This window comes from Carcharhinus amblyrhynchos, unplaced genomic scaffold (assembly GCF_965287045.1).
Source record: "Carcharhinus amblyrhynchos unplaced genomic scaffold, sCarAmb.v2.hapA scaffold_37, whole genome shotgun sequence".
Classification (NCBI taxonomy): Eukaryota; Metazoa; Chordata; class Chondrichthyes; order Carcharhiniformes; family Carcharhinidae; genus Carcharhinus; species Carcharhinus amblyrhynchos.
This window is the reverse complement of record NW_027649778.1, coordinates 3145311-3170864: the sequence shown is the minus strand read 5'-3', so window position 1 is coordinate 3170864 and position 25554 is coordinate 3145311. Positions and strand designations below refer to the sequence as shown.

At 45.5% G+C, this 25554-nt stretch overlaps 1 protein-coding gene across 1 annotated transcript in view; it reads right to left on the bottom strand.

The window, feature by feature from the left end:
- Nucleotides 1-25554, bottom strand: part of sae1 (SUMO1 activating enzyme subunit 1) — a 125865-nt gene that overhangs the window by 7648 nt on the left and 92663 nt on the right. The window contains exon 7 of the mRNA XM_080218142.1: nucleotides 660-804. Coding sequence (XP_080074268.1) covers nucleotides 660-804 — 145 coding nt within the window. The remainder of the gene's footprint in view (nucleotides 1-659; nucleotides 805-25554) is intronic.

Genomic DNA, 25554 nt, shown 5'->3' with positions numbered 1-25554 from the left:
GGATAAAAAGAGGGAGGAATTGTAGGTTATGGGGAAAGAGCATGGGTGGGCCGGGTGAGGTGAGTGGGATTAATTAGCTAACTCCTTCAAAAACCTGGTACAAGCATGATGGACTGAATGGCCTCTTATTTCTACCACAAACTGTGATGGATTTAACTCCAATATACAAGGGAGCTACATGGGCCTTGCAAACGAACCAATAAGCTTATTTATTTGTCATAAGTAGGCTTACATTAACATTGCAATGAAGTTACTGTGAAAATCCCCTAGTCATCATACTCCAGCGCCTGTTCGGATAAACTGAGGGAGAATTTAGCATGGCCAATGCACCCTAACCAGCACATCTTTCGGACTGTGGGAGGAAACCGGAGCACCCGGAGGAAACCCATCCAGACATGGGGAGAACATGTAGAATCTGCATAGACTGTGACCCAAGGCTGGAATCGAACCCATGTCCCTGGCGCTATGAGGTAGCAGCACTAACTACTGTGCCACCATTCCAATGAAAGTAGTAGAGAGCAGCTAGTATTTAAAACTGTCCTGTTGCCTGCCCCAGACGAGGGGAAGCCACACAATCAGATCGTTGGCTTTTATTCTGGGCCAGGTTAAGAGGTGGGTGAAATAGTTACGACACCGGCACAGACAAAGGGGTGACTGACCTGACAAACTCATCTGTCAGCAGGTCGCTCTTCACCCCTAGCGAATCCAAAACATCATTCTTCAGCTGCAGCAGGAATTCAGAGTCTTCCTCATAGCTCTCGGGCATCGGATCGCGGGTCTTAGCAGCTCGGAATTTCAACAGAACTGTCAGAAAAAGAATAAAAGAAGCACTGAAGACAACAAAGCATGAGATTCCTCATTTCTTCAAAGAAAGGTGCATTACCACTGGCAAACTAAAGTTAAGAAGCAAAAGAATCGGGGAGGGATGAAGATGTGGAGTACTTATTTTACTCTGAGTTAGAATGATAGAACCCTACACTGTAGGAGGAGGCCATTCGAGTCTGTGCCGACCACAATCCCAACTAGGATCTATCCCCATAACCCCACACGTTTACCCTGCTAATTCCCCAACACTAGGGTCAATTTAACATGGCCAATCAACCTAACCCTCACATGTTTGGACGTGGGAGGAAACCAGAGCACCCGAAGGGAAGAAAGCACAAACCTAGCTGTGACACGAACAAACAAACTTTAAAACTGGAGTCTTGGACGTAGTGATGGTCTTCATGGTGTCACTCCTCCCTATCTGTGTTGAGGGAGAATTTAGCACGGCAAGTGCACCTAGCCAGCATGCCTTTCGGGCTGTGGGAGGAAACTGGAGCAATTGGAGGAAACCCACGCAGACACAGGGAGAACGTGCAGACTCTGCACAGATAAATGACCCAAGCTGGGGATCGAACCCAGGACCCTGGCGCAGTGAAGCAGCAATGTTAACCACTGTGCCCCTCCCAAGGTGCTATGATTGGAATTTCTTGGTTTGATTTTTGTTGTCACATGTATGGGGATTGGGGGTCATAGTCTGAGGATAAGGGGTAAACCTTTAGGACTGAGGCGAGGAGAAATTTCTTCACCCAGAGGGTGGTGAATGTGTGGAATTCACTCCCACAGAAAATAATTGAGGTCAAAACATTGGGTGATTTCAAGAAGGAATTAGATATAGCTCTTGGGGCTAAAGGGATCAAGGGACATTGGCGGGGTAAGGGGGATCAGGATATTGAATTTGATGATCAGCCATGATCAAAATTAATGGCGGAATAGGCTGGAAGGGCCAAATGGCCTCCTCCTGCTTCTCGTTTCTACGATACAGTGAATAGTATTGTTTCTTGCACGCTAAAACATACCGTTCATAGAATCATAGGGGAGAAAGAAAGGAGAGGGTGCAGAATGTAATGTTACATTTATAGCTAGGGTGTAGAGAAAGATGAACTTAGTGCGAGGTAGGTCCAATCAAAAGTCTGATGGCAGCAGGGAAGAAGCTGTTCTTGAGTCGATTGAATTTATTGCCTGAAAGAGTGGCAAGAACATATTTCTAAAAAGGAATTGGATAAATATTTGAAAAGGAAAGATATGGGGGATATTGTGATAATATTGCAGGATTAGAAACTTAGTGACCCAGGCTAATGCTCTGGGGACAAGCAGTTGGTGGAATTTAAATTCAAATAATAACATTTGGAATTAAAAGCTACTCTTGGGTAATGTCGGACCAAGACTGAGGTCGATTGTTGTAAAAACCCATCTGGTTCACTAATGTCCTTTAGGGAAGGAAATCTACCGTCCTTACCTGGTCTGGCCTACATGTGACTCCAGAGCCACAGCAATATGGTTCCCTCTGGGTGGCACAGTGGTTAGAACTGCTGCCTCACAACGCCAGGAACTCAGGTTCAATTCCTGGCTTCGGTCACTGTCTGCGTGGAGTCTGTATGCTCTCCCCATGTCTCTGTGGGTTTCCTCCGGGTGCTCCAGTTTCCTCCCACAGTCCAAAAGACATGCTGGTTAGGTGCATTGGCCATGCTAAGTTCTCCTCAGTGGACCTGAACACATGCCGGAGTGTGGCAACTAGGGGATTTTCACAGTAACTTCATGGCAGTGTTAATGTAAGCTTACTTGTGACGCTAATAAATTAATAAATAAATCAATTCTCTTGATTGGACGTACATCCATTACACCACCCTCTCAGGCAGTACATTCCAAGTCAAAGGCTAGGAATCAGTTGACTTTTAATGGGGGAGGGAAACCACAACAGAATTCTGAGTCCCCTTCCCTCACCTTGCCAACCCTAAGGGCAGTTCTGCAGCTCACCCCCAGACACCTGCATTTAGCATGTCCAAAGCAGCCACTGGTGCTCTGCTGGAGCATTTCAGCCTCCTCACAGCAAGCGCTGACAATGAACGATGCTCTGGGAATGAACCCCAGTCTCTCTCGCAAATAAATGTCTTGTTGAAGTTGTACAAGACATTAGTAAGGCCACACTTGGAATACTGTGTACAGTTCTGGTCCTATTATAAAAAGGATATTATTAAACTGGAAAAAGAGCAGAAAAGATGTACTAGGATGCTACCAGGACTTGTTGGTTTGAGTTATGAGAGACTGGGTAGACTGGGACTTTTTTCTCTGGAGCATAAAAGGCTGAGGATCTTATAGAGGTCTATAAAATAATGAGGGGCACAGATCAGCTTGATAGTCAGTATCTTTTCTCAAAGGTAGGGGAGTCTAAAACTAAAGGGCAAAGATTTAAGGTGCAAGTGGAGAGATACAAAAAGGTCCAGAGGGGTAATTCTTTCACTCAGAAGTAGTGATGTTTGGAACAAGCTGCCAGAGATAGTAGTAGAGGTGGGTACAATTTTGTCTTTTAAAAGCATTTAGACAGTTACATGGCTAAGATGGTTCGAGAAGAATGTGGACCAAACGCAGGCAATTGGGACTAGCTGAAAAAAAGGGGTGGCATGGATAGGTTGGGCTGAAGGGTCTATTTGCATGCTGTAAACTTCTTTGACTCTAATTGCCAGTTGCTGTGGTGGGTACTGACTCCTCAATTGTGTTCAGCAGGCAGCTGGACCAGTTCTGGACTGGGACAGAGGTTCAATAAAATAAAGCAAGTGCCTCTGCAGGTTCACGCCTGACCCGTGTGATCTCTGGACACGTTTTGATCGAGGAAGATGGATTTTTATGAGTAATTTTTCCTTTATCGGCCCTGTTTGTTCTTGCCTCAGAGGAGAATACAGGCGACCAGGGTATGTACGTGGTGGATATCTGAGGCTGAGGATGCAGGTAGGGTGAGGATGAAGTGTTTAACTATCATAGTCAGTTGAAGACAGCTTTGCTCGACTAGCTGGTCAGTCTCATAAACTCTGCCCGCAAGATTGCACCCATCTGGTTAGACTCATCAAATTCAATTACCTTAGAACCCATCTGCAGGAGATACAAGTTATCAGGGTGGACTACATCTTGACATAGGTCCTGCATGCAAAAAGACTTTCATTCTCCGTTCTACAACTGAACTCACCTTTATTAATCATTGAATTATAGAATCCCTAGAGTGCAAATGGAGGCCATTCAGCCCATCGAGTCTGCACTGATTTCCTCTGGCAGTGCATTTACCCAGGCCCTCTCCCCCACCCAAATCTCTTAAAGCCCACACGTTTACCATGGCCAATCCCCCTAACCTATACATTTTTAGACACTAAGGGGCAATTTAGCATGGCCAATCCACCTAAGCTGCACATCTTTGGACACTAAGGGGCAATTTAGCACAGTCAATTCACCTAACCCTGCACATCTTTGGAGTGTGGGAGGAAACTGGAGCACCTGGAGGAAACCCATGCAGACATGGGGAGAAAATGCAGACTCTGCGCAGACAGTGACCCAAATCAGGAATTGAACCCGGGTCCCTGGCGCTGTGAGGCAACAGTGCTAACTCCTGCGCAGCCCTCAATGGTCAGCAGGTTAACAAGCTCTGGTTGGGCGCGGCCAAAATTATCTGCAGCTTCTGTGATCCATAACCAGTTTTTATTTGTGGCGCTCACGGGACAGTTACTTCCTCTTTAAATTTTTGTTTCAGTATTAACGTTAAAAATAATCCCCAGCACTCCAAGTGCACACTATATGTGTAGGAGGTGATTGCACTGTTGATGACACTTGGACAGCTATTTGATAAGGGTGTATAAACAGTATGAAAAAGCGACAGTCTGTCACTGGCAGAGGTCCAGACAGCTGTGGCTCTTGTTGCTGGTTATCTAGGCTCTCCATCTTCTCTATGCTGTGGGAGTAATCAAGTCACTGGAGACAGTGGAGCAAGGATTCACTTCAGGCACGGAAGGACTGGCACCACATTTGTCTGAGAGTTAAGGGGCAAGTTTAAAAAAAGGTAAACACATAACCACACCGAGTAAAAACACAACCACAGTGCACTGCTCTGAGAGAGCAAAGGGTCCAAGACTTATCAAACTCAACATTCATTAACTTCCAATGTCTTCAATAAGGTTGACAAAGTAATCACGGTTCTGTGGGCTGGCGAGCACAATCCTTTCATTAAATGTACATCTTTTGGTTGAGTGCCAATTCACACAGATTAGTGGATCTGAATTTGAAAAGTAAAGTTTATTTATTAGTCACAAGTAAGGCTTACATTAACACTGCCATGAAGTTACTGCGAAAATCCCCCAGTCACCACACTCTGGCGCCTGTTCGGGCACACTGACGGAGAATTTAGCACCTAACCAGCACGTCTTTCGGATTGTGGGGGGGAAACCTGAGCACCCGGAGGAAACCCGTGCAGGCATGGGGAGAATGTGCAGGCTCCACACTGACAGTGACCCAAGGCCGGAATTGAACCCGGGTCCCTGGCGCTGTCAGGCAGCAGTGCTAACCACTGTGCCACCCAAATTTGCTGCCATGTTTCTATTATAGTAGCAACTATGCTTCAAAATTATATCCTTCAGTATCTTGCTATCCTCCTTCCTTCCTCTCCTGCATATACTGATTCCCTTAGGATGCTGCCCCATGGGATCAGTTGCCCTCTGATGCTGTTTGTCACATCTCTGCAGAAGCTGGCATCCTACTGGACTGGAGGGGAGGGGGAGGTTTGGGGCAACTGAGAATGAGGAGCAGGGAGCAGGATGCCAAGTTTGACCTCATCCTCACTTGATAATCTTTCAACAATGTTACTAGATTTTGATTAGGGTGGCCAATGCTGGCCAACGCCCCACAGTGCTGAGCACTGTGCCACAGTAGTCAGCAGAGTGGTTAGCACTGCTGCCTCACAGTGCCAGGGACCCGGGTTCGATTGCCAGCTTGGATGACTGTCTGAGTGGGAGTCTGCACGTTCTCCCCGTGTCTGTGTGGGTTTCCTCCCACAGTCCAAAAGACGTGCTGGTTAGGCGGATCGGCCGTGCTAAATTCTCCCTCAATGTACCCCAACAGGAGTTTGGAGACTAGGGGATTTTCACAGTAACTTCACTGCAATGTTAATGCAAGCCTTACGTGACATGAATAAATAAATAAACTCCTCATGCGACCAATGGCACAAGGTCTCATTGCAGCGCACCTATTGGCTTGCTAGCTTTGGTAACATTGGCCCTTATACCATTTAGCACCAGAACCAGGGGAAAAAGGAACAATGAAACCATCCCAAGGTCACCTTGCGATAACAAAACAAAAGATTAATCTCTATTGAGGTTTCTGTGTGTTCGGATTACACAGACAATACATGTCAGATCCCCATCATTGCACAATGGTTAATCCTTCAACGAGTTTCTCATTATGCACCAACTGCATGAGACGGCAGACAGGGGCTGCCGAACGCAAACAAAACAGGAATAAAAACTAAACAGCTCTGATCCATGGCACCGTATCTCACAGACAGCAGAGGAAAGGAGGCTGCAATTTGCAGACAGGTCGTTTATTTTCGAGTTCACTTGATGATTAAACGGACTGATATTTGAGAACTGAATACTTCTAGGAGATCGGTGCTGTGTCAACATATTCGTTGTAGAATATATACAGCCATTGGCACAGCAGCTGATAATGGGATAATGCTCAGTAACAACACTTTATTAGAATTGCTAGTCAAGTCATTTTTTTTAAATGCAGACATTACCAGGCATTGAGTGCACAGGGTACATTAGCTAGAGTAACTGCACCTATAAATGCACTCTCAATGGGGCGGCAAGCTGGCACTGCTGCCTCACTCGGGACTCGGGTGCGATTCCCGGCTTGGATCACTGTCTGTGTGGATTCTGCATGTTCTCCCCATGTCAGCGTGGGTTTCCTCCAGGTGCTCCGGTTTCCTCCCACAATCCGAAAAATGTGCATGTTAGAATCATAGAATCCTATAATACAGAAGGAGGCCATTCGGCCCACCAGGTCTACACTGACCACAATCCCACCCAGATCCTATTCCCATGACCCCATGCATCTACCTTAGCCTAGTCCTCCCTGACATTAAGGGGCAATTTAGCATGGCCAATCCACCAAACCTGCACAATGTTGGACCGTGAGAGGAAACTAGAAAACACGGGGGAAACCCATGCAGGTTGACAGGCCGTGCTAAGTTGCCTCATTAGTGTCAGGGGGATTAGCAGGGTTAGTATGTGGGTTTATGGGAATAGGACTGGATAGGATTGTGGTTGGTGCAGAGTCAATGGATCAAATGACCTCTGTCTACACTGTAGGAACTCCCCCCAACCATTATGCGCATTTATATAGTGTACAGACACCTAGACCTATAAGGTAATAAAACTGGAGGTAATAAAAATAGCACACTTCAAAACTGACATTAAAATCCTTTAAATAGCAAGGAGTAAGAAATATTAGCTCACAAGGCTGATTTACTGATAGTAAACAAGGAAAAACGGAGCAGGAGGAGGCCATTCAGCCCTTCTATTCCTGGTTTGGGTCACTATCCATGTGGAGTTTGCACATTCTCCCTGTGTCTGTGTGGGTTTCCTCCAGTTGCTCCAGTTTCCTCCCATAGTCCAAAGACGCACAGGGTTAGGTTGACTGGCTAGGCTAAATTGCCCATTAGTGTTGGGGGATTAGCAGGATAAATATATGGGGTTACAGGAATGGGGCCTGGATTAGATTGTTGTCAGTGCAGGCTTGATGGGCCAAACGGCCTCCTGCTGTACTGTAGGGATTCTATGATTCTAGCTCATCCAAATATTTTTTTAAAGGTTGTAAGGTTTCCAGCCTCCACTACCTTCTCAGGCAGTGCATTCCAGATTCCCACTACTCTCTGAGCGGAAAAGCTTTTTCTCAAATCACCACTGAATCTCCTGCCCCTCACCCTAGAACTCTGCCCCCTCGTGACTGACCTCTTAACCAGGGAGAACAGCTGCTCCCCACTCACTCTGTCCATACCATCATAATCTTACACACCTCAATCATGTTCCCCCTCTGTTCCAGAGAGAACAATGCAAAACCAGTGCCTGTGAAACCAAAAGAGAAAACGCTGGAAAATCTCAGCAGGTCTGGCAACATCTGTAAGGAGAGAAAAGAGCTGACATTTCGAGTCCCGATGACCCTTTGACAAAGCCAAAAGGCATAGAAAGTCGGAGATATTTATACTGAGGGGTGAGGGATTGAAAGATAAGACATAGCCACAAAAACCGGGCGAAAAAGCTGCTAATGGCAGCCCACAGAGAGAATAAAGGGTGTGAATGGCCAACCGGCAGAGAAGCTAAACTGAGGGGATAAACTGTGACAGATGAAAATATTGGGGTGGGGGGTGGAAGGAGGAGAAGGGGGGGAGAGAGAGAGAGAGAGAGAGAATGGATGGGACAGAGGTAAAATTTAGAAAAGGGCAAGCAAAGGGGGAGAAAATGTAAGGGAAGGAGATAAGCAGGGGGAAAGAGTGTGGGGGGAAGCAGGCTCGATGGGCCGAGTGGCCTAATTCTGCCCTTATGTCTTATAGGAGAAAGAAAAGTGAAGAAAGACAATAAAGAAATAAAAGATAGAGAACAGGAAAAAAAAAACAATGAAAACAAAGGGGTCAAGGTGGGGGTAGAGCAAATTATCTGAAGTTGTTGAATTCAATGTTGAGGCTGGAAGGCTGTACAATGCCTCGCTGGAAGATGAGATGCTGTTCCTCCAGTCCGCATTGAGCTTCACTGGAACACTGCATTTTATGCAGAGTCTGTGACTCATTGCTGTTCACCAAGAAACATTATGCCACAGTTCCAGGGCTCTGGTGAAAGATCAGCCAGATCCAAAACATTGCCTCTATTCTCCCTTCAGAGATTTTCCAGCATTTTTCTGACTTTGTTTCAGATTCCACCATCCGCAGTATTTTGTATTTATCCAAGTCTATCCCGTCTCTCCTAATAGCTCAAACGCTCATATCCCAGGCAACATCCTGGCGAAACTTCCGGACAAGAATCAAAGCTTCATCTCCTTCGCTTCTGAAGAAGTTGGGTCTGACTTGAGATGTTTCTCCCCCCTCAGATGCTGCCAGACTTGCTGAGCTTTTCCAGCATTTTGTTTTCTTATCATTTCAGGTTGACAGCATGGGTAGTATTTTGCTTTTGTTACACTGATGCAGGGCAGCTGGCCGGCTCCCTTCTCCCTGAGCAAGGACCACAGATACGTTTTGATGCGACCATCATCACTATAAGCTAGATCAATGTACTCAAGGCTGACTAATGGGGGGTCACACTTGGATCTATCTGTCTATATAAACCATGCATAATTTCCTAGGTCAATGCAGAACATCTGCCAAAAACTTACCATCCTACGAAAACGTCTTTATTTACCACTCTTCCCCAACAATAAATCACGTAGTCCAATTCATGATCAGCCACTCAACTAAAGGGTGGCATGGTGGCATATAACAGTTTAATTCCCTTTTCAATGCTATGACTGAACCTATGTGTGTGCCCTGAATGTGTGCTGGTAAGTGAGGAGCATGGCAATCAAAAACCAGTGCCAACCCTCAGTGCATGCCTTTTGCAGGGTGGCACAGTGCTGCCACCCTGCCTCACAGCACCAAGGACTTGGGATTCGATTCAGGCCTCGGGTCACTGTCAGTGCAGAGTCTGCAAGTTCTCGTCGTGTCGGCATGGGTTTCCACCAGGTGCTCCAATTTCCTCCCACACGCCGCAAAGATGTGTTGGTTAGGTGCATTGACCATGCTAAATTATCCCTCAGTGTACCTGAATAGGCGCCAGAGTGTGGCCACGAGGGGATTTTCACAGTAACTTCATTGCAGTGTTGATGTAAGCCAACATGTGACATTAATAAATAAACTTTTTAAAGAAGTCAAAAATAACGTGACAATCAGCTACCCTCCGGCAGCACAGTGGTTTATACTGCTGCCTCACAGCATCAGAGACTGGAGTTTGATTCCCAGCTTGGGTCACTGCCTATGTGGTGTCTGCACATTCTTCCCATGCCAGCGTGGGTTTTCTCGGGTGCTCCGGTTTCCTCCCACAATCCACAAAGATGTGCTGGTTAGGTGGATTGGCCATGCTAAATTGTCCCCTTGTGTTAGGAGGATAAGCATGTGGGAGTTACGGGAATAGGGTCTGGGTGGGATTGTGGTGAGTACAGACTCGATGGGCCCAATGGCCTCCCTCTATACTGCATGGATTCTATTCTATGAATCTGCTGGCTCTGTAACCAGCACAAAAACAGCCCCAGCACACAATCTTGACAATGTTGACTTCTGCAACCATTTCCTGTGACTTTGTTGGTTAATCTTTTCTCACACTTTTCAATTATGGAAAAAAAAGATGCTTTATCAGTTGAATCAACAGCAAGGTTTAGGAAAGTTTCACACAGCAGCGCAATCTTCATTAATTTCCTGTACAAGTTATTCAATGCCTGCTCTACCGCCAATCAGAAGGATCTTGTTCGAACTTACTACGAGTGTTTGCTTTCTGTTCGAGATTTTTCCATCAGCAGCAATAAGTTATCTCTATATACGGTAATTCATTGAATTGAGTTTCTTTGGAGGAATGCTGCACACTGGAAGCAAAAGTCACAGACACTCTCAATACTGTTCGTCCTCACTCTTCTCTGGCAAAACTAGAACCATAATTTTCCACCATGGCACTGTGGTTAGCGCTGCTACTGCACAGCACCAGGGACCCAGGTTTGATTCCAAACTCCGGTGACTGTTTGTGGAGTCTGCACATTCTCCCCGTGTCTGTGTGGTTTCCTCCGGGTGCTCCGGTTTCCTCTCGCACTCCAAAAATGTGTAAGTTGGGTGGAATGACCATGATAAATTGCCCCTTAGTGTCCAAAGATGTGCGGGTTAGGTGGATTGGCCATACTAAATTGCCCCTTAGTGTCCAAACATGTGCAGGTTAAGTTGACTGACTATGGTAAATTGCTCCTTAGTGTCCAAAGATGTGTAGATTAGGTAGATTGGCCATGCTAAATTATCCCTTAGTGTCAGGGGCACTAGCAGGGGTAAATATGTAGGCTTATGGGGATAGGACCTGGGTGGAATTGTTGTCAGTGCAGGCCCGATGGGCCAAATGGCCTCCTTCTGCACTGTAGGGAACGTATGACTCTACTGTCCACCTGTGCTGAAATATGGTGTAGCTCCACCAATGGCATGGGGAGTTACACAGATCGGATGGTGGAATAGACGCATCAGCAGTGCTGCAACTGAGATTCCAACAGACTGGATAAGCCAGCTCCCCCAGTTCACACAAGGAAATTCAGCAACCTTTTCCTGGTGAGAGACTTGTGAATCCAGCTAACCATGGACCCATCAACCTGGGATAAGAGAGCTGGGTTTAGTTACGTAACCACTGGGAGCTGGCTACTGGAATTGCAATTAAAAATAATGCTGGAATAGGAGAAACTCAGAGCTGAAAACAGAGAAGCAGGCCGGCAACAGTTCAAATCAACTGTTCTTCATATTGAAGACATGATGTGGGTATGCCGGCGTTGGACTGGCGTAAACACAGTAAAAAGTCTGACAACACCAGGTTTTAGTCCAACCTATTTATTTGATAATATACTCGCAAGCTTTCGGGTTAGCCCCTTCGTCAGGTGAATGGAGAGTTCTGGCCTCAGACAGAGCATATGCACAGACAGTTTAGAGATTACTGATTAGAATGCGAATCCTTACACCTAACCTGCTGTTCAAGACCTGAAGTGGCTGAAACTGTGATCAGTGCTCCTTCCACTCACATTATCAGCCACTTCAGGTCTTGAACAGCAGGTTAGGTGTAAGGATTCGCATTCTAATCAGTAATCTCTAAACTGTCTGTGCTTTATATGCTCTGTCTGAGGCCAGAGCTCTCCATTCACCTGACGAAGGGGCTAACCCGAAAGCTTGCGAGTATATTATCAAATAAATAGGTTGGACTAAAACCTGGTGTTGTCAGACTTTTTACTTCATATTGAACACATTGATTTAATGTCAAAATTCTTGCACATAATGTATATAGAATTTAGATATTTTATACACAGAGCTAAAAATTAAGGAGCGTAAGCATGTGATGGTGCGCATCCTTAAAGCTAGCATCGCTGGAGCAACAATAACCTCTTTCTTTCACCAAGGAACTGTGGCCAAGTCACAACTCAGTGAAACTACTGAAAGAGGTGATTCACCTCCAAGTAATTTAAATACAATGAAGATCTAATTTCACAACCAGGGGAAAACCCTGTGACGAAAACACTAGTTTACGGACAGGGCAAAACACGGTCACATCCCTAATTTTACAGAAGGGCACAGAGGTTAGCACTGCTACTTCACAGCGCCAAGGACCTGGGTTCGATTCCTGGCTGGGGGGGGGGGGGGTCACCATCTATGCGGAGTCTGCACGTCCTCCCCGTGTCTGCGTGGCTTCCTCTGGGTGCTCTGGTTTCCTCCCGCAGTCCGAAAGACTTGCTGGTTAGGATGCATTGGCCGTGCTAAATTCTCCCTCAGTATAACCCGAACAGGCGCTGGAGTGTGGCGACTAGGGGATTTTCACAGTAGCTTCATTGTGGTGTTAATGTAAGCTGACTTGTGTCTAATAAATAAATGTAACAACTTAAAAGATGGGAAAATAACATTTAATACAGAAGCCCAAACGATACCCACAACAGACTGTCATCTGGTTAAACTGAATTGGATTAGTAACCACAGACTATTGTTTCGTTTGGCTCAGAAAGAGTGCAGGTTTGTTGTTATTTATCCCAGTATGAGTGCCGTTGGCAAGTCACCATGCTTCTGCCATATGCGTGCATAGGCATCAATAAAACCCCAGTGTTTGATTCACTGGGCTTTCACACAGGGTGGTATCAATACAGCACACAGGCTCCTATTAGCGTAATTTGCCCTGTCATGTGGTGTGCTTGAATACTTTCAAGATCCAAAGCAATGACTAAATGCTTGCCACACCCTGTTGCCAATTAGCCGACTGACTCACAGTCCTCGTTCAATCCAAACAGCCAGCTAAAAACATTTGGATGCTTTCACCCCCATCTTGATCAGTGCAACAATAAAATTTGGGAGGCACAGCGGTTAGCACTGCTGCCTCACAGCGGCAGGGATTCAGATTTGATTCCTGGCTTCGGTCACTGTCTGTGTGGAATTTGCACGTTCTCCCCATGTCTGCGTGGGTTTCCTCCGGGTGCTCTGGTTTCCTCCCAAAGTCCAAAAGACCTGCTGGTTAGGGCGCATTGGCTGTGGTAAATTGTCCCTCAGTGTACGCGAAGAGATGCCAGAGTGTGGCGACTAGGGGATTTTCATAGTAACTTCATTGCAGTGTTAATGCAAGCCTTACTTGTGACTAATAAATAAACTTATGGTTGGCGCTATTGTCTCACAGCTCCAGAGACCCAGGTTTGATTCTGACCTTGGGTGATTGCCTGTGTGGAGCTTGCACATTCTCCCTGTGTCTGCATGGGTTTCCTCCAGGTGCTCCTGTTTCCTCCCACAGTCCAAAGATGTGCGAGTTAGGTTGATTAAGGGTCAATTTAACAATGCCAGTGCCCCAAGATATGGTTAGGGGGACTGGCAAGTTCACGGGGATAGGGTGAGGGGTTGACCTGGGTAAAATAATCTGTCAGACAGTTGGTACAGAATCGAGGGACCAGATGTCCCCTTCTACATTGTAGGAATTCTATCACTCGGAACTTTAGCTCTATTCTCTCTCCACTGAAGCTTGCAGACCTACTGAGATTTTTCCTGCATTTTCATTTTTTGTCCAAGAATCTTCTCCTATTTTTCTCTCAACTCCTTTAAGTATTTTCTCAGCTCCCAAATTATCTTCCCAAGCCCTCATTAACCTCTCAAGCTCTTTCTCCTCAACTACCTTGCGTGCAGCGCTTTGGTTTCTATTTTGTCAAGTGCTGTGGGACAGTTTGTACCTTACAGGCAGACGTAAATGCCAAGTTGTTGTTTCATTCTTATTTACAGTATCCTGTGGCCTGTGCTGTTTTCCTCCCTTCACTGATTCAAGTTCCTAATAACACCAAATCTGCATTTTATTCGGTTTCCTCTGGTTACTGCATGACCTTTTTGCCAAAGTCTAGAGATGAGTTCAAAAGATTTTAATAATGGTGTGGAAGATAACAAAATTATTTTGCACAGTACATATGACATATAATGCTTTTTGTGGTTGCGGGGAATAACACTGATGATAGGACTTTAAACACATGAACTAATACAGTAACTGAGCTTTGCAGCAGAAATCCTGGAAGCTGCATTGCTTCCAATGCCCACTCATTATTACTAACTGTGCATCCTTATCTAACTAGAACGTGGGGGTGGTTGAGAAAGAACAGAGCTGTTGAACTTTGGACCTCCCAACTTTAAGAAAGGCAAAACGACGCTGAAGGATTGGTCGCACATCATCTCTAATCTATTAATTTAGAAATTTCACCCTCAAGTCCATCCACAGCCTTGCCCTACCTCACAGCTTCAATCTTCTTCAGAACTCAACACTGTCCTGCAACAAGCACTGGGTCTGATTCTAACCCCTTTTTTCCCAGCTTTCCTCTATATCCAGCATCATGCTGATACTATACTTAAGAAAGCTCACCAACGCCTCAGAAGGCTAAGGAAATTTGGCATGTCAGCTACAACTCTCACCAACTTCTACAGATGCACCATAGAAAGCATTCTTTCTGATTGTATCACAGCTTGGTATGGCTCCTGCTCTGCACAAGGCCACAGGGAGCTCCAAAGGTTGTGAATGTAGCCCAACCCAACATGCAAACCAGCCTCCCATCCATTGACTCTGTCTACACTTCCTGTTGCCTCGAAAAAGCAGCCAGCATAATTAAGGATCCCACACACCCCAGACATTCTTTTTTCCACCTTCTTCCATCAGGAAAAAGATACAAAAGTCTGAGGTCACGTACCAACCGACTCAAGAACAGCTTCTTCCCTGCAGCTGTCAGACTTTTGAATGGGCCTACCTCGCATTAAGTTGAGCTTTCTCTACACCCTCGCTGTGACCGTAATACTACAATCTGCACCCTCTCCTTTCCTTCTCTATGAATGGTATGCTTTGTCTGTATAGCTCACAAGAAACAATACTTTTCACTATATATTAATACATGTGACAATAATATCAAATCAAATCAAAATCAAAACCTGCCACTGGCAGTTGAATGGACAACAGCCCAGGCATTGCTTACTAGATCTCCAACCCAAGCTCTGACCAAAGGTCATCCTAACCTGAAACATTGGCTCAATTCTCTCTCCACAGATGCAGTCAGACCTGCTAAGATTTTCCAGCATTTTCTGTTTTTGTCCTAGATTCTTCCGCCATTTTTCTGTCAACACCTTTAAATATCTTCTCAGCTCTCAAATCACCTTCTTAAGATTAAAGCAAATTACTGCAGATGCTGGAATCTGAAACCAAAAGAGAAAATGATGGAAAATCTCAGCAGGTTTGGCAGCATCTGTAAGGAGAGAAAAGAGCTGAGGTTTTGAGTCCAGATGACCCTTTGTTAAAGCTTTTACATCTTGACTCGAAATGTCAAGTCTTTTCTCTCCTTACAGATGCTGCCAGAACTGCTGAGATTTTCCAGCATTTTCTCTTTTGGTTTCTTTTTCCTAAGCATCAGTTTGAGGCATCTGTAGTATCCTTTTTGCTCTGGGAATGACCCCAGTTGTGCCTCATGATTGATGTGTTCAGCTTCAAACGGTCACTTGGGATTTAAAATTTGGGCATTTGCCTAAACGTGAGAATAAACACCCAGGAACCCCACACTGGGCCATCTGTGACCCATATGAATGTTCTAGATTACTCCGTTTTGAAAACTGAACTTTCCGAGGGCATCATCTCCAGGTTGTAGACAACTTTTTCCCTGAATGTTTCTGGATCCTTCCTCCTCTGTTAGAGTCACAGAAGTTTCTGGCATGGAAACAGGCTCTTCAGCCCAACATGTCCATGCCGCCCTCTTCTCGTACATTGACTCACATTATCCCTCAGCTGTTTACAACAACCTTCAGTTTGTTGCTGTTTGTGCATTGTACTCCATCCCAGTTATATCACAGCACTTTGCTAATTTTTATCTAAAGTTTTTAATGTGGTGAGAGAATAATAGGAGGCTGGTTCTGTACTTATCCCAATACCCTATCGCCATTAAAAATGGTGAGTGATTGAGGACATTGTACCACTGTGTGGGCTATGTGATCCATTATAGTTTCATAGTTTATTTGTTAGTGTCACAAATAGGTTACATTAACGTTGCAATGAAGTTACTGTGAAAATCCCCTAGTCGCCACTCTGGCGCCCGTTCGGGTACACTGAGGGAGAATTTAGCATAGCCAATGCACCCTAACCAGCACGTCTTTCAGACAGTGGGAGGAAACCGGAGCACCAGGAAGAAACCCACGCAGACACGGGGAGAACGCACAAACTCCACACAGACAGTGACCCCGAAGCCGGAATCGAAGCCGATCCCTGGTGCTGGTGAGGCAGCAGTGCTAACCCCACTGCGCCACCGTGCCGCCCCAGCAGGGAGGGAAAATAGGTGTGCAAGACGGAATATGAAACTGTGAATCATCCCATTTATCCCTACTCCTCCCTGAACCAAACACGGAATAACACTCCCATCCTTAGGATGTTCAAATATCCTTTTCCAGGAGCCACAGCGTTTGTTGTGACGCAGTTGATCATTTGTGCGCTGCAGTGATTTATGTCAGTGATTGTTGAACCACCAACCGACGAACCTGTCACAGAATGGAAAATTATTTTGCAATGTTTCCAGCTGAATTAGTTCAGTGTTTACTGTGCCCGTCTATTTTGCAGATTAAGCAGTTCTAAGCTCTTGAGCGCAGCTATTTCTGCAAACACTGACCTTTACTGTCTGTTAAAGGTCACATGACAGGGAGACGCTTGCCGAGCCAAAAAGATCAGTGATTTTTTTTAAAGAATAATTTTAATCCTTATAAACATAACTGTACAATGGAACCCAGAACCATTTACCTCATCACAGGCACTGATACAAGTCAGCATCTGGTGCACTCAAATACACCCACCCCAAAATAAATACTCCCACCCAAAAACCTGCACAGTTTAACTTCATTGTACTAATACACTACTCAGGGTGGCACAATGGTTAGCACTGCTGTCTCACAGCTCCAGGTGACACGGGTTCGATTCCTGGCTTGGGTCATTGTCTGTGCAGAGTCTGCACGTTCTCCCCGTGTCTGCGTGGGTTTCCTCTGTATGCTTCGGTTTCATATAATCCTATCAATGCAGAAGGAGGCCACTTGGCCCATTGAGTCTGCACCAACTGCAATCCCACCCAGGCCCTTTTCCCATAACCCCACATATTTACTCTCCCTGACACCACGGTCAATTTAGCACGGTCAATCAACCTAACCCGCATATCTTTGGACTTTTGATTTATTATTGTCACATGGACTAACATACAGTGAAAAGTATTGTTTCTTACGCGCTATACAGACAAAGCATTTCGTTCACAGAGAAGGAAAGGAGATGCAGAATGTAGTGTTACAGTCATAGCTAGGGTATAGAGAAAGATCAACTTAATGCAAAGTAAGTCCATTCAGAAGTCTGATGGCAGCAGGGTAGAAGCTGTTCTTGAGTCAGTTGGTGTGTGACCTCAGATTTTTGTATCTTTTTCCCGACAGAAGAAGATGGAAGAGAGAATGCCTGGGGTGCGTGGGATCCTTGGTTATGCTGGCTGCTTTTTCGAGGCAGCGGGAAGTGTAGACAGAGTCAACGGATGGGAGGCTGGTTTGCGTGATGGATTGGGCTACATTCACGACCTTCTATAGTTCCTTGCAGTGTTGGGCAGAGCAGGAGCCATACCAAGCTGTGATACAACCAGAAAGAATGCTTTTTATGGTGCATCTGTAAATATTGGTGAGAGTTGTAGCTGACGCCAAATTTCCTTAGTCTTCTGAGGCACTGGGAAACCAGGAAAGGTTGTTGGTCATCTAGAGACCTATAAACCTGAAGCTCTCGACCCTTTCTACATTGTCCCCATTGATGTAGCCTTTTTCTACAGCCCAAAAGAAGTGGTTAGGTGTATTGGCCATGTTACATTCTCCCTCAGTGTACCCAAACAGTGCCAGAGTACGGCGCTTAGGGGATTTTCAATGATTTCATTGCAGTGTTAATGTAAGCCTACTTGTGACACTAATGAATAAATAAACCTTTGAATGAGTTTGCGGTTTTAGAAACAGTATTTAGGAAATAATATTTTTCTATTCGTTCATAGGATGTGGGCGACTCTGGCTGGGTCAGCATTTATTGTCCATACTTGAGGGCAGTTAAGAGTCAATCACGTTGTGGTAGTGGCAATTTAACATGGCCAATGCACCTAACCCACACAGGGTGTGGGAGGAAACCGGAGCACCCAAAGGAAACCCACGCAGACACAGGGAGAATGTGCAATCTCCACACAGACAGTGACCCAAGCCAGGAATCGAACCCATGTCTCTGGCGCTGTGAGACAGCAGTGCTAACCACCGTGTCACAGTCCATCGGAGTTACGTCTGCAGGAGTTATGCCCTAATACTTGCGGAACTGGCTTGAAGAAGGACACGAGCATGTCCTTGATGGTTTTGCTACTGAATTTGGAGGAAGCAGCTGAGGAATTTCTGCTGGAAGTTCTTCAGTGTTACCGGTCACTGATATGCAGAATTGAACCTGGTTCCCTGGTGCTGTGAGACCCTGGAGTCATACGTAGGCCAGACCAGGTAAGGACTGCGGATTTCCTTCCCTCAAGGACATTAGTGAACCAGGTGGGTTTTTCCGACAATCGACAATGGTTTCATGGTCATCCATAGATTCTTAATTCCAGATATTTTTAAAATGAATTAAAATTTCTCCATCTGCCGTGGTGGGATTTAAACCTGGGTTCTCAGAACATTAGCCTGGGTATAAGTCATCTTGTGACAGCACCACTACGTCACCGAATAAATATCTCAATCCCCCGCCCCCCCCAATCAGGTTACCACCCAATAAATCACCCCGAGAGTGGTGCATTCACTGATATAGATCATAGAACCCTGCAGTGCAGAAGGAGGCCCTTCGGCCCATCGAGTCTGCACTGCACACAACCCCACCCAGGCCCTACCCCCATATCCCTACATATTATACCCACTAATCCCCCTAACCTCCACTATCCTGGACACTGAGGGGCAATGTCTTAGCATGGCCAATCAAACTAACCTGCACATCTTTGGACTGTGGGATGAAACCGGAGTATCCGGAGGAAGCCCATGCAGATACGAGGAGAGTGTGCAAACTCCACACAGACAGTGACCTGAGCCGAGTATTGAACCCAGGACCCTGGAACTGTGAAGCAGCAGTGCTAACCACTGTGCTACCGTGCCGCCCACTGGATATCTGGCACAGAAACAGAGTTTAAATCTGGAACCAGTTCTTTGTTCCTCCGTATGTCTCTAAAGCAGTTGACGGCTGCACACATGCATATTTTTTAGCAGGTATCATTGGATAGGACAGCAGGTTAACTGTAGTGACTCTTCAATCCAGATGACAATAGAAGCTAGGGGCTTCCTACCAAGCACAGCTTTAGTTCCAACAGAGGTGTCAGAGCTGTGGTTTTTCCTGTTAACATATTTGTAATGGTCCCCTCATACCAATCCACTTAAAATAAATACATTTGGGATCTATGCATGGAAGTAAAAGGGCCCTAAATGGATCTCAAATCTGAGAATGGAAGTGCCAAATCTTTATAAAACACTAGTTCAACCTCATGTTATTTAGGGCGGCATGGTGGTTAGCACTGCTGCCTCACAGCACCGGGAACCCAGGTTCAATTCCGGCCTCGGGTTACTGAGTGTGTGGAGTTTGCACATTCTCCACGTCTGCATGGGTTTCTTCCGGATGCTCCTGTTTCCTCCCACAGCCCAAAGGTGTGCAGGTTAGGTGGATCAGCTATGCTAAATTAGCTCTTAATGTCCAAAGATGTGCGGGTTAAGAGGATTGGCCATGTTAAATTGACCTAGTGTCTGGGGGATGAGCAGGGTAAATGGGAATAGGGCCTGGGTGGAATTCTGCAGAACCAATGGGTTGAATGGCCTCCTTCTGTACTGTAGGGATTCTACGATAAAAGAAACATACTCTGGATGCTGGAATTGGAAACAAAAACAGAAAACACTGGAGAAACTCAGCAGGTGCGGCACATTGGTACAGTGGTTAGCGCTGATGCTTCACAGTACCAGGGACCAGGGTTTGATTCCAGCCTTGGGTCACTGTCTGTATGGAGACTGCACATTCTCCCCATGTCTGCGTGGGTTTCCTCCCACATTCTGAAAGACGTGCTGGTTAGGCGCATTGACGCAAAACAGGTGCTGGACTGTGGCGACTAGGGGAATTTCACAGTGACTTCACTACAGTGTTGATATAAGCCTTACTCGTGACTAATAAATAAACTTTAACTTTAGGTTTGACAGCATCTGTGGACTGACAATACAACAAATTTTTCGGGTCTGGCTAACTCTTCGTCGATCTCTGACAAAGGCTCTATTCTCTCTCCATAGATGCCGTCAGACCTGCTGTGATTTTCCAGCGTTTTCCATTTTATTGTGTGACTAGTTTAACCACAGCTGGTAAACACTGTGTCCAATTCTATCAAGGCCTTGGAGAAATGGCCTCGTTCTGTGATTTTCAACTCAGCTAACGTCCCTTTCTGAAGTGCAAGGCATCAGCGGACTCCCACTGGCTGAACCAGCTCCACCAAACCTGATCCTGTCTTCACCCCGTGACTCACTCGTGCTTTCTCCGGGCGGGAATAGTCGGGCCGATCAGGAAAGGGACTCTGGATGATTTCCCTCCCCATCGATTATGCAGCCCTAACATCACCTCTGCTTGAACTGGGGAGCGAAACTGTCACCTCTCTTTGCCCTTTCGGATGCATTGTCTCACCACAAAGTGTATTGAGAAATGTAATACAGCGGTTGAAAATACACAAGTAGTGAATCACAATAAAGCAAACAATTACGCTGTGTAATGTTAAGCAAATATTTGGTGATATTTGTACTGAATTATGATTGTAACACTGTGCACCATGAACCAAGTCCCTGGATAGTCCACAAGGCCATTTTTAAAGTAATGCATCAAACTCAAAGCGTGAATTTTAAAAAAAATACACAAATTAGGAGTGGGAGTGAGGCCACTCAGCCCCTCGAGCTTGCTGCCCCATTCAATAAGATCATGGCTGATCTGGTTATAACCTCAACCCCACATTCCCGATAACTTTTCACCCCCACCCCTTGTTAAACAATAATCTGACTCTGCCTTAAAAATATTCAAAGATTCTGCTTCTGCTTCTCTTTGGAGTTCCAAAGACTCACCACCCTCCGAGAAAAAATTTAAAATGGTCCCTGACTCCAGGAGGGATGGTGGGGGAAGAAATATCAGTATGTTATGATCAAATTATATTTTCCCCACTAACTACAGGTTACCATTTTGAATTTAAAGCTAGTTATTGCAAGGGATCTGTTAAGGGTGGCACAGTGGTGAGCACTGCTGCCTCACAGCGCCAGCGACTCGGTTCAATTCCCAGCTTGGGTCACTGTCTGTGTGGAGTCTGCAAGTTCTCCCTGTGTCTGCATGGTTTCCTCCGGATGCTTTGCTTTCCTCCCACACTCCACACAAGCGGCATGGTAGCACAGTGGTTAGCACTGCTACTTCACAGGGACCTGGGTTCGATTCCCAACTTGAGTCACCATCTGTGTGGAGTCTACATGTTCTCCCTGTATGCATTTCCTTTGGTACTCCAGTTTCCTCCCACAGTCTGAAAGAGGTGCTGGTTAGGTGCACTGACCCGAACAAGTGCCGGATTGTGGCGACTAGGGGATTTTCACAGTAACTTCATTGCAGTGTTACTGTAAGCCTTACTTGTGACAAACAAATAAACTTTAATTTTACACTCCTAAGATGCGCGGGTTAGGTTGAATGGCCATGCTGAATTGTCCCATAGTGTCCAAAGGTGAGTAGGTTAGGTGGATTGGTCATGCTAAACTGTTCCTGTGTCCAAAGATGTGTGGGTTAGGCGGATAGGCCATGCTAAATTGTCCCTGTGTCCAAAGATGTGTAGGTTAGGTGGATTGGTCATGCTAAATTGTCCCTTAGTGTCAGGAGGATTAGCAGGTAAATATGTGGGGATATGGGAATAGGGCCTGGGTAGGATTGCAGTTGATGGGCCGAATGGCCACCTCTTGCACTGGAGGGATTCTATGATTCTAATTCAAATTAAAGTCAGACAAAAAAATGTAGGTCTACCGTGTGTGTTCTTTTCATAGGTTAATTTGGTTAACTCGCTCTACTGGATAAGCTCTAAACAAAATCAATTCAGCTGTTGAACTCACCTCATATTCAATTTACAGCATAATCACAGACCACCTTGTAAGATAAAGGCCCTCGTGAGAGGGGTCACTGGCCACAGGCCTTGATCTGCATGCTGCTGATCCAGAAACACATTTATCATTTTAATCACACATCCCTGTTTCAACTTAGTGGAAATTGTATCATCTTTGAATTCATGTAACCATAAACCAATTTTTCCTCTATCGCATTAGACGGTGCAATTGATGGATATTAAAAGCGACTTCAAAGATTCATAAAGTGCAAGGGATCTTTCAAACCAACAAACAAAAAATGTAGCAAACATACAGGTTTGTCATGCATCACTGCAAGGCAATTTACACTCTGCATGGTGACACGTTGATTGTATTGTTCCATAGTTGAACCCAGATCCCATGTTGCTGAATATGGTTCATTTACACTAGAGGTTCAAAGAGAAGGGTTTGACTTCTGGCAGCAACAGCCCGTTACACAGATGTACCAAAACCCTCCCCCAAGGGTGCTCCTTTTCTCAATCACCAAAGCCGCGGTTCCTGACATGGTTGTACCCGCTGGTTTGATTTATTACTGCCACAAGTATTGGGAATACAGTGAGAAGTACTGTTTCTTGCACGCTATACAGACAAAGCATTCCGTTCACAGAGTACATAGTGGAGAAGGAAAGGAGAGGGTGCAGACTATGGTGCTGCAGTTATGGAGAGGGTGTAGAGAAAAATCAACTTAGTGCGAGGTAGGTCCATTCAAAAGTCTGATGGCAGCAGGGAAGAAGCTGTTCTTAAGTCTGCACGGTAGCACACTGGTTAGCACTGCTGCTTCACAGCTCCAGGGACCTGGGTTCGATTCCTGGCTTGGGTTACTGTCTGTATGGAGTTTGCACAGTCTCCTCATGGGTTTCCTCTGGGTGGTCTGGTTTCCTCCACAGTCCAAAGATGTGTGGGTTAGGTCAATTGAACATGCTAAAATTGCCCCTTAGTGGCCCCAATGGCCTCTTCATGCACTGTAAGGAGTCCATGATTCTAAGTCGGCTGGTACATGTTTCCAGACTTTTGTGCCTTTTTCCCAACGGAAAAAGGGGGAAGAGAGCATGTCTGAGTTACATAGGGTCCTTGATTATGCTGGCTGCTTTTCTGAGGCAGCGGGAAATGTGGATGGAGTGAATGGATAGGAGGATGGTTTGCGCAATGGACTGGGCTACTTTCACAATCCTTTGTAGTTTCCTGCATAGAACAGGAGCCATACCAAGCTGTGATACATCCGGAAAGGGTGCTTTCGATACTGCATCTGTAAAAATTGGTAAGAGTGGTAGTAGGCATGCCGAATTTCCTTAGCCTTCTGGGACAGTAGAGGCATTGGTGGGTTTTCTTAACCATTGCATCACTATTGATAAAAGTAATGGGTCAATTATTGAGTGCCTGGCAGATGTATAATGGGTTGTACGGCCTCTTTCTGTGTTGCTGTGCACTCTACATAAAAGCAAATTACTGCGGATACTGGAATCTGAAACCAAAACAGAAAACATTGGAAATATCTCAGCAGATCTGGCAGCATCTGTAAGGAGAGAAAAGAGCTGACACTTCGAGTTCCAGATCACCCTTTGTCAAAGCTGGTCAAAGTTTTGACAAATGGTTATCTGGAACTTGTAAAGTCAGCTCTTTCTCTCCGTTATAGATGCTGCCAGACCTACTGAGATTTTCCAACCTTTTTTCCTTTTGGCTGCTGTGCACGCCACCTGGTAGGGTAGTGAAATATAATCGTGGGAATTTGATCAAACTGCACAGGTTAAAAGAATGGAAACAGGGGGACCATACAGGTCCAACAAGTAGACTTTGTGATGAAGAGCAGCAGCATGATTTGTAAAACGGTGGTCTTTGTACAGACATCAAATCCAAATGGAAAGATGTACTGTTTTACAGGGATAAGGGTGGACTAATTGTCTATTGTTACTTTGTTTTTACAGTGTTGTCTGTGGACCATCATCACGTGTAAATAAGATGCACAATCCCACTTGTATCTTAATCGCTTATTTGCAATGTAAATAAGAATTGGGAAAATCTGGTTTGGAGAAAATAAAATTACTGCATTGTTCATCATTGTGCTGCTATATTCTCTATCCACCAGCCCCAAACAATTCCGTACTGTTCAAGGTTAGTCTTTTACAACATCATCACATTGCCCATCAGTCAATCAGTCTCTGTTTCAGCTCTTCCATCCACATAGCAAGAAACTGTGAGGAATCAAAACTTCTCTCCCCTCTCTGCCCCACCTAGACTTGTGACCCTCACCCATGTTATTCAGCCAGTTCCCGAGTTCTCCATTCATGCTGGGGCATAGCTCCACGAGTCACATTACAAAAGATCCTGCTGTTAGTAAAGATTTTTTATTTAATTATGCGTTACAAGTAAGGCTTACATTAACACCACAACGAAGCCACTGTGAAAATCACCTAGTCGTCACACTCCAGTGCCTGTTTGCGCACACTGGCTGTGCTAAATTCTCCCTCAATGCACCTAACCAGTAAGTCTTTCGGACCACGGGAGGAAACCGAAGCACCTGGAGGAAACACACGCAGACGCAGGGAGAACTCCGGACAGACAGTGACCCAAACCAGGAACTGAACCTGGGTCCCAGGCACTGAGAGGCAGCAGTGTTAACCACTGTGCTACCCTTATTGCATGTATGGACGTATCTGTGGAGAGGGGCTTCAGGTTGAGATTTATTCATTTATACTGTGAATAAATGTGAGCTTATCCACTTTGGTAGCAATAACAGGAAGGCAGATTATTACTTGAATGGGCGTAAATTGAGAGAGATGGATACTCAGCGAGACCTTTTTGTCCTTGTGCATCATTCACTGAAAGTAAGCGCACAGATGCAGCAGGCAGTAAAGAAGGCAAATTGTATGTTGGTATTCATAGCAAGAGGATTTGAGTATAAGGACAGGGATGTCTTGCTGCAATTGTATGGGGCATTGGTGAGGCCACACCTGGAGTACTGTGTGCAGTTTTGGTCTCCTTATCTGAAGCAGGATGTCCTTGCTATAGAGGGAATACAGCGAAGGTTTACCAGGCTGGGATGGAAGGTCTATCATATGAGGCGCGATCAAGACATTGAGTTTGATGATTAGCCAATGATTAAAATGAATGGTAGAGCAGGCTTGAAGGGCTGAATGGCTTCTATTTTCTATGTATCTCAGCAGTCTCCATGCTAGGTCATGCAGCCTATGCAACCCTGGTCAGTGGTGATATGGGGAGGCCATGTAACTGTGAGCCTCCCAGGACAAGATACGGGACAC